Here is a 10,409-nt window from a genome sequence, read left to right on the forward strand (position 1 = left end):
GATTACAATATATTTTTGGAAAAGATTCTGACAATGCAATTAACTTAAAAAAATCTATTCATTCAATTGAATATCAAACTTTAATCCATTAAAATATTACACAATTAAAAAATGGGAAATGCTAAAATAAAGTTTATAGAAATTATTGATTTGATTTAAGAATTTAACTAATTTTTTCATCCTATTGTTTGTTTTACTTTTCTTTTAATTTTTTCAACAAAAATCCTATAAACATATACTTTATAAGGTGAAAGACTATTTATAAACCACCTGAAAAAGATCAATCTCTGAAAAACTTGAAAAAACTTTTTGAAATTGATATTATATTTACCAAATGTAAAAATCAAAATTGTGCAGTGCCATATAATTTTCTGTAACAGACAGATATGAATTAAATTGGGTAATAAAAATATAGTTTTTAATAAATATAAAAATTTAATTATGTTCTCTTCCCAATAAATTCTATAAATAAAAACAGGAAAAAATATTAGATTTTAAAATGCTTCTGAATATAATAAGATATGATATTACATGGAATATCATATCTTATATGTAAGATGAATATTCCATGTAATGAAATAAAAAAATAATTATTTAAAGAATTTATTTTGAAATCAATAAAAATACTTTAAATTCCCTTCCATTATTTCAATAAATAGAATGCTTTTTTTATGACAGAATATTAATAAAATTAAAATCAAATTGTGGCTACCCTGGCAATCATTTAGATTAATTGTCAAAGATATAAATTTTTAAAGCTATTTTTCAGCTATTTGAATCTTGCAATAACAGTACTTTCGAAGATTAGGATGAGTGTCATATACACAATGAGGTTGGTTTCCATATAAATTAATGCGACTAATTTCTCTTTCTTGAACATTAAATGTTTTAGTTTCTATATTAAATTTAACAGAAGCCTCATATTTAGCTTTGCTAGGAAAAGCTACCAACTGAATTTGATATATAACTTCTGATACTTTTGTATTATCACTGAAATCTCCAACAAATCCATCTTTATCAGCATTTTTCTTAAATTTCAGTAATGCTTGATTTGGTGAAAGTTTCTCAGCACGTGTAATTTTATCAAGAACTAGCTGAATGCAGAGAGTACTAAACTGGTTTGTATAATTATTTATAAAATCTATTACTGCTTGTCCAGCTTTAATTGCATATCGATCTTTCACACTGATATCTTGCCACTCTAGACAAGTGCACCAGTGAGCTTCAATATCTGCATTGGCACATGTTCTCTATAAAACACAAAAACGTTTTTGATAAATTTAAAATCTAGATTACATTTGAGTTTAATGTTATTTACTTGTCTTATTTGAAATAAAAGTTGCCTTTAAAATTATTAACAAAAAAAGAAATCTGAAAATTAACTGTAAATTAAATTCAAGAACTTACTTCCAATGGAATTTCAGAGAACAGACTGATACTACGTCTCTGAATATCACCTACTTTTGGCACAGAAGGATGAAGCACAGTCATAAGAGTACTATAGATGTCAAAAGGAGTAGCAAGCTTATCAGTATTAGCTTTCAAATTTTTAAAGGCAATTGGATAAACATGTTGAAACCAGGGAGGCACAACTATAGAAAAAAATGGCAATCTTTCTTCTAATTTGCCTTGCTGAGTCTCACGTATGCTAGCAAATCTGAAAAACATATATTTTTATTAAATATCATTACATAAAATCATTTTCCAGAAGTACAGTCAATTCCACTTAATTGGGACATGTTGAGGCCAATCCATTTTGGCCCAATTAAGTGGCTGCCCCAATTAAACAAACTAATAATAAATTGGACTTCAAACTCACATTTGAGTTATAAATAAACACTTGGCTTTATTTCCATCATTTTTAGTTGATATGTGACAACAGCACGTTTCGGGCATAAAGCCCCTCATCAGTTAACTAATATATACAATTTTTAAAACATTACATAAAATATCTTACAAAACAGAATTAAAATAACATATGTTTCTTACCATATTCATTTTTAATCTGTTATACATACAAAGTCTTAATTGGCGCACACAACTTATTTTACAATAAGTGGAGTAATTTCAATAAAAATTTTTTATAAATGATTTTTTATATATTTTTGACAGTATCCAGGGGTCTGGATACTGTGAAAAATATATAAGAAAATCATTTATAAAAAATTTTTAATGAAATTACTCCACTTATTGTAAAATAAGTTGTGTACGCCAATTAAGACCTTGTATGTATAACAGATTAAAAATGAATATGGTAAGAAACATACGTTATTTTAATTCTGTTTTGTAAGATATTTTATGTAATGTTTTAAAAATTGTATATATTTTTTAGTTGACTGATGAAGGGCCTTATGACCGAAATGTGCTGTTGTCACATATCAACTAAAAATGATGGAAATAAAGCCAAGGGTTTATTTATAACTCAAATGTGAGTTTGAAGTCCAATATATTCGCAAAACACTGTTTCGAAAACAACATAATAATAATTTCTAAAATAAAATATGTAACACAGAAGAATAAATAAGTAGGTAAAAAAAATAATAATTAGGTACCTATTTTAATGCTTTATTAAACCAAAATATGTCATAAATTTGCCTGACTCATGACGATACATAACTGATTCGCATCACACTAGTGTTGCCAAATATTAGTACAGTAGAGTCCCAGAAACTCGGCCTAATGTGGACTGAAGGGTGGCTGAGTTTGTGAAAATGCCAGGTTATCAGGAATGGGATCAAAGAATAAGTATGAGTGTTTCCTCAAAAAATACTGTACTGTACTTGTATGTATTGTTTGCTTGAGAATACAACAGAGAATAAACTGCCCAAATACCCTTAAACAAAGGAAAAGTGCATACTTTATGAAGCCTTTACTACATGAAAATGAAAATTAATGAATACACAGTGTACAGTAATTTACCTGATAAGACAGACCTCAGAAAAATACTTTATGAGGCATAAAGCTGTCTATAATGAAAATTAACTAGACGACTTTGCAAAAACTGGTTACTTTTTTTAAAGAAATGCGTAATGTCCTGTTCCACAATGCACTCTGCGTTTTGCTGCTTCATCACAAAGATGACGAAGGAACAGTAAGTCCATTACCAATGCACCTTGTTCAAAATACCGAAGGGCGGTTTGGACAGCCTTTAGTCCCTCACTATGTGATATTTTAGGAGCTTGTACTGTGGAGTCCTCAACGTCAACGTCTTCATCATTTTCCGGCATTTTTTCATTAACTGTGACAGCAGCAATAATTTCTGCTAAAAATTGAATTTTGACTATTTACAAAAATTTTTTTAATTTTTCGAGTCTATCTTTCATCCTTTTAACACAGCACAGAAGTAACAGTATATTGGCTTGGATGAATTTCCACAGAACAAGTGATAAATTATAACGAAACACACACACAGTTAAAAACAATCGAAACGCCAACCTTTTATTTGAGGATGCGGCGTTTTTTAACATTAAAACAATGGTTACCATTTCTGACCATAACTACCATGTTCTTGAGCACAATATATAACAGGTTCAGGCCCTCTGGTGGTGATTTTGGGTAATCGTAAAGTTCATTTGCATAACAGCATACATGATAACATGAGCAACCCAGGATATTTTCAATTAAAAATTGAATTTTGACTATTTACAAAAAATTTTTTAATTTTTCGAGTCTATCATTTTTTCAACACACCACAGAAGTAACAGTATATTGGCTTGGATGAACTTCCACAGAACACGTGATAAATTATAACGAAACACACACAATTGTTTTAATGTTAAAAAACGCCGAATCCTCAAATAAAAGGTCGGTGTTTCGATCGTTTTTAACTTTGTGTGTGTTTCGTTATAATTTATCATGTGTTCTGTGGAAGTTCATCCAAGCCAATATACTGATACTTCTGTGGTGTGTTAAAAGGATGAAAGATAGACTTGAAAAATTAAAAAATTTTTTGTAAATAGTCAAAATTCAAGTTTTAATTGAAAATATCCTGGGTTGCTCATGTTATCATGTATGCTGTTATGCAAATAATTTCTGCATCGGACACAATGTCTTGCTTGGTATCATTCTGGAACCACTGTTCGACATCATTTTCATCGACTTCTGCACATCCAGGAACTCTTTTCAGGAGGTTGAGTAAGTTTAAATTTTCTGCATCATCATGTTCAACGAATTCATTTCCCTCGTGATCAAGGAGTTTTTGCCAGAAACGAACTAGTGTTAATGACTAACTCGTTCCAGGCATCTGCCACCCAGTCAACAACATCCAAGAGGTTAATTTTCTTTAAGTTCTGGATAAGACCTTGACCATCATCGTTTGCAGAAAGAAGGGAGGATAACAACTTGCACCAAGTTATCCGGACTGCCAGGTTATCGAGTGCCGAGTTTTCAGGACTCTACTGTAGTAACATACACAAGGATTAATAGTTTAATCTGTTCCTGATCAAACAATCTTTCCTTTCTCTCTTTTTAGTTAGAACGTGTCCAGGTTCATCCAAAACTCACCTTACAGCCTTTTTTTGAGCACAGTTTCCTTTACTTGGAGATGGGCCACTTCGGTGGGAGCATCCATAGAATCTGCCAGCTCTCGATGCTGGTCCCAACGATTGGATGGCTGCTGTTTGAGTCTAGACATAATCATGCACAAAACACCTTTTGAGAGAACTATAGCTGTCTTCCAACTTGGTCGAGAGATCTCGAAAAATTGTCTGGGGGAGTTGTCCATTAGCTTTTAAGGGAATGTCTGGTCCAATCCAGAGCAGGGTCAGTAACTAACATTCAGGTCTGCCTCAGACGGAATCCCGGTATGATACGTTCTGCTATGCCAACCCTCCTCTGAAAAAACTGAACTGCCCAAGCAAAAAACAAAATTGCTTTGTCTCCGTCAACTGTTAAGCCTACACAACATTAGTGTACGTAGTGTTGACATATTTTCGGAAGATCCATAACTAAAATATATCGAAAATTGCTAAATTCCTTTCCTGCTACTGTCCCAATTAAGTGAAAAGTCATCCCAATTAAGCATTTAAATTATATTTATTAATTTATTAGCTTGGTTTCCGTTTTAAGAGATTTGGCCCAATAAAGTGCTGCCCCAATTAAATGGAATCGACTGTAATTGCAACTACTTATGATTAATTCAGTATATATTAATAAAACAGAAATGAAGATCGAAAACAAAACTCAAAATTACCAGTTATAATATTTCTAAGTTAAAAAAAAAAACATGGCTATAAAAGCAAGTTAAAATTATAAAATATTAAAATTTTTTTAATATACAGGGTCTTTATAATTAAAGTTCCACTTTGAAATGGCCATAAAATGAAAACTACTGGACAAAATATTATCAAACTTGATAATAGTTTACAGGAAGTCATGGAATTTTATTCCCCCCCAAAAAAAACTCCCCACCAGCAGAAAATGGCACTGTATGCAATATTGTTGAATGAAATAAGACATGAAGACATCGGTTGAAAATGTTTTTAATCAGTTCTAAAATGTGTTACAAAGCATGTTCATGTGGCATCCACCATTTTCTCAAAGCAAGTTAAATTGCATTACTATCAGTATGGAGCAGTGTAAAATTTTAAAAAAAATCTCAAATTATTTAGAAAACATTGTTAAATAATTGTAATTAAAATACCTCTATTCAATTCTGCCTGGAGACAGATTTAGCAATCAAAATACAACCAATTTGGTATACTGATATTTCCAGAATGAGAGAAATTACAGTAGAGCATCGTTTATCCGAATCAATTGGGGACTGGGGTTGTTTGAATAACTTATTTTTTGGATAACCGATTACATATGAAAAAATATATTAACCTAGCCCATGTTAAAATTTTTCTCCATTGTGTGTCACTTCGTGTTGAATTTTTGTCAATGTTAAGCCTAACGTAAACTTTTTAAAATAATAATCGTAGCTATTGTATCATTAAAAATTATTTCTTTATTTTTTATAAACAAAATAAATATATTGAAAAATATAAAAACCAAAAAAAATATACTTTAGAAGTTGATCTAGTATCAAAAACATTCAATTCAGCACCACACACAGTCCTCGGGAAAAACACCACACAAAAGTGCCAGTGCTGCCAGCTAAAACACACACACCAACAAAAAAAAAATATTGGAGTAGACAAAGATTGCAGCGCCACAGCACTAGCGGAAATTTAAATTTGCCAACTGGAATGCTTTTGGTTAACCGATTTTCGGATAAACGACGCTCTACTGTAGTATCAAAACTCACGATTATGAATGGCACTGGCAAAAAACTCATTTTTGTTTAAAACACTCATCTATACAGAGACCTACTGCTTTATGTATTCACCATTCTAAAGGTATAAAACTTGAAGGTGATGAACTGTGTTCAATGGCAAACTGTAATTGATCTTCTGTGCCACTTCTCACATGCAGTGAGATGTCATTCAAGGCTGCTAAATTTGCAAAATCCTGATAAATCACACTTTTTAAATGTCCCCACGACCAAAAATCGTATGAATCAAGATACAACATGCCCAAAAGTGCTATAATTATAATAATTTTTGGTACTAATTTTTCTGTACTTGATTGCATTTATGCTAAATCTCTCTAGATAACATTGAATAGAAGTACTCTAATTAAAATCACTTGTATATCAAATACAATTCTCATTTAATGATTATATATGAACATTATTCATTGATTTTTCTGCTAATAAAGTTTTTGAAAAAAAAAAAAAAAAAAAAACACTAAATATTTTTAACTCTCTTAACTATAAATGCCAAAATTGCAAGAAAACATAACAGTGGATTTTACAGAAGGGAGAATGACCTGTCATAAAACTAGAATTAATAGAATATGACTGTCTCTAATTCTTAAATTTTTACCTATAAAATTCAAAATTCAGGAATTATAAACAAAATATTTCTGTAAAGCTTAATAAAATCTTACAACTGAAATAAAACCTTAATAAATCCTATGATAATCTTGTGACTTACCTATGCCCATGATCACTCATGAGAATTAATAGAGTATTATTTAAAATACCATCTTCATTAAGGCTTTTGATAAAATCATAAATATCTTCATCGGCATAACCCACTAAATTATAATCATCATGGCTAAGCTCTCCATGAAAACCAAATATAAATTTTGGTATGTCATAATATACATCAAAAAATTCTCGCAGCCATCTTAACATAAGCTAAAATAAATTAAAATATATTTTATTTAATGATAATATATGTATTTAATACAATAGATTAAATACCTGATGTCTGGGAATACTTCCAAGACAGTAAGGAGACTGTTTCCTCAAAATTTTATCAATTTCAACATAAAAGTTTCTCAAGTAATGATCTGTTGGTAAATCATTAAATCCTTTTAAACGATATGTAAATATACCTGTACTAGGAAGATCTTCACCAAAAGCTGTTACATAACCATGTTGTGAAAAGTTTTTCCATATGAAAGGATAAATGTTCACATAATTTGCATTTGACATTCGTTTACGAGTTTCAGGAAGTTCCCTCTCTGTAAATCCTGTTAAGATAGGAATAAGTGCTTGTGGTGTTCCATCTCCAACAATATTGTATCCTTTCAGTATAACAGCATCTAACTGATTTATTAAGTAATTATATGTTTTTGGTAATTTTCTCATATAATGTAATCTAGACATAGAATCTAATCCAAACATTAGCACATTTAATTTATGGTTATTTCCAAGTAATTTGTGTTGCTTTAAATGTTCAGTTTCTTTTTTGCGATGGACTCCAAACATGATGTTATTCCAATTTGCTCCATCAGACCCCTCACATTCAGCTGAAAACAAATCATCTTCTAGTGTTAACTCTTCATTTGTATTGAGACTGACTTCTTTACTTTTGGCATTACTAAAATCATCTTTTCGTTTCATGTATGTAATTTTGCATTTTATACTTCCGTGCCTTTTTATAGCATCTTTATTTACATAAACCAAACCATTTTTAACAGATAACCAATCAAGTTCTGCTTTACAATATAATTTTCCAACATCTTTAATATGCCTATTAAAAAACAAACAACTATTTTATTTAACTATGTACTGATATAAAACTTATTAAATGTACTGAATAAAAAACTTAAAATGCATTTTTTTAGACAAAAATTAATAAAGATAAAAATGTAAATTTTATCCAAGTTAATAATTTTTAAATTATAAATATATAACAACAGGTAATAAATAAAAATTATATTGGCAATGTTTAAGCACTTAAAAAAGTGACTAGCTAACTTATGAAAAGATTAAAATTTATCTTTAAGCTACTAAAAAATGTTTATTGGTAACTTATTGAATTCATTGAAACAGAACTTTAAAAGCTCAAGAAAAAAGGCAAAAGGCATCTTAGAATGACATATTTAGAATTTATCATTAGGTATTAAGATGTTAAAATTTTTTATAACTAAATATAAAAATGTAGTAAAGAATAGCAAAGTCATATCCCCTTTTAGAGTAGCATATTTTGTCAAATATGCCTCTAGTATCTTGAAATTGTGATTTTAAAAAATTTGAATCTGTTAAAGTTTTGTTTCACAAAGACATAAGCAGTATATATAAAAAGTTGAGTATTTTATCAATAGCAATCTGAGTTCATGTTCAATAAAATCTGAAATCAGTCTTTATGACAAAATAGTGACAGAATTATAATGGTACTGAGTAGATTAGTTGAACCAGAGCCCAGAGCTAACGGGTCCAAACATATCAAGCAAAAATCACCAATGGTTTAGTCAAGGCTAAAGGCTTTTTGGAGGATGCCTAAGTCCTGTCCTTTTTGGCAAGGGATCCTTAGAATTTTGAACCACAGCCTAAAGTTGTTCCACCTCTGCAAGCAAAGCTCTTTTCCTCAAAATATAAAGATCATTTCAGAAGTTGAATATATAAATAAACTATTAGTCTATGTATATATTTGATCAAAGAAAATTCACATTGTATCATATTTTATGTTTGTAATGTGCTATGTACAAATAATATACAAATAGATTTAGAAAAATCTAACAAATATAGAAAGGATAAATAAATTTGTTTTATAATATTTACTGAATTCCTATTGAATATATTAAGTAAAAAAATTCACTTAGTTTTATTAGTTTTTTTAAATGGCATTATTTGTTATAATGCTATAAACAATAACTGCACAATATCAAATCTATAGTTGTAAAATGCATTAACAAAATTTAACTACTATGTAGCAGCTGTTATCTCAGATACTTCACAATACAAACGTATCTCAAATACAACTTTAGATAATAAAACAAACACAAGTTATTTCCATCTAATTCCCATAACTTTATAGAAAGTTTAATAAGTTTGTAATGTAGCTCTTAAAAATAATGTTTTAAATTATAAGGATGAAGTAATACTAACATAGAAAAGTCAGGTTTTTGAAACACTAGGGTACATTCATCTATTTATTACATTGTATAAAAGTATTTAAAGAAGAAAACAATGCCAAAGTAAATAAAAAATAGAATTTAATTCCTTCTTTTTAACTCCCTATTCTAAATTCCTAGTTTTGAAGGTCTCCAAATACCATCATAGGTGTATGTAACTCAAACTGCCAATTAGCATTTTCATCTCATCTACATTAGATGAATATCATTATAATAGTTTAAAGAATGATTTAAAAATTAAACATTTTTTTTTTAATTTTTACTGTATTATTTTAACTAAAGTTCTACTTCTGATTAAAGTCTTAATCATGTCAATTTCATTAGTTTTCAATACTACAGTTCCAGCATATTGGCAGTTAGTCACTAATATTGTTGGAGTTCTAATATTGTTGTCACTAGGTGGTGTTGTATGAACTATATAACCTCTTTGTTCATGTAGAGATGACCTCTTCTTTTGTACAGTAACCACGTGTGTGCTCTCTCCCCTTTGTTACACTTGGTCTAGTGACTATGTCTATGTATTGTAGATAAAGTACTATGTAGATATTAGCCTGGATATATTTTGTAAGTTAATAAACAACAAATATTTGCTAAGAAAGTTTAAAAATCCTGGTCTAAGTAATAAAGGCAATTAACAGATTAAAATATAGATATTACATAAAAATATTGAATTCTTTGAAGAACTAAAATTATTATGAAATCAAAAATAGAACTTTTGGGTAATCTTTATAAAAATGTAACAAACAATAGAACATTCACTTTTATCATATATTTAACTAGTAAATGTATGATAAAATTTTAGTAAAAACTAAGTTTCATCAATCTGAAAATGTTCATATTCTAATAAATATAAAATTTATATACATACGAGGGCTGTTCGGAAAGTTCGCGGCCTCACATAGAAAAACAAACAAAATAATGTTAAAACTTTTTTTATTTTTCAATGTAATCTCCTCTGTTAGCAATGCACTTATTCCAGCGATGTTCTAGCTTTTTTATGC

General features: G+C 29.3%; 1 protein-coding gene across 1 annotated transcript; it reads right to left on the bottom strand.

The window, feature by feature from the left end:
- Positions 1-426: 426 nt before the first annotated feature.
- On the bottom strand, positions 427-8,018 carry LOC111637735. Its single transcript, XM_023383299.1, has 4 exons — positions 7,250-8,018; positions 6,978-7,183; positions 1,408-1,657; positions 427-1,250 (listed from the first exon to the last, which is right to left on the bottom strand). Exons 1-4 carry the CDS (start codon positions 7,892-7,894, stop codon positions 759-761), a joined length of 1,593 nt encoding a protein of 530 aa, XP_023239067.1. The 5' UTR covers positions 7,895-8,018; the 3' UTR covers positions 427-758.
- Between the last annotated feature and the right edge of the window lie 2,391 nt (positions 8,019-10,409).

The sequence above is a fragment of the Centruroides sculpturatus genome, unplaced genomic scaffold (assembly GCF_000671375.1).
Source record: "Centruroides sculpturatus isolate CEXI.00-Female unplaced genomic scaffold, Cexi_2.0 scaffold1166, whole genome shotgun sequence".
NCBI classification, from domain to species: Eukaryota; Metazoa; Arthropoda; class Arachnida; order Scorpiones; family Buthidae; genus Centruroides; species Centruroides sculpturatus.

Excerpts from the sequence above, each read along its gene's own strand:
- LOC111637735 (XM_023383299.1), bottom strand. The coding sequence starts at position 7,894 with ATGAAACGAAAAGATGATTTTAGTAATGCCAAAAGTAAAGAAGTCAGT. Across the intron at positions 7,184-7,249 it reads GAAGTATTCCCAGACATCAG|CTTATGTTAAGATGGCTGCG; the intron begins GTATTTAATCTA and ends AATTTATTTTAG. Across the intron at positions 1,658-6,977 it reads ATGAGTGATCATGGGCATAG|ATTTGCTAGCATACGTGAGA; the intron begins GTAAGTCACAAG and ends TATGTTTTTCAG.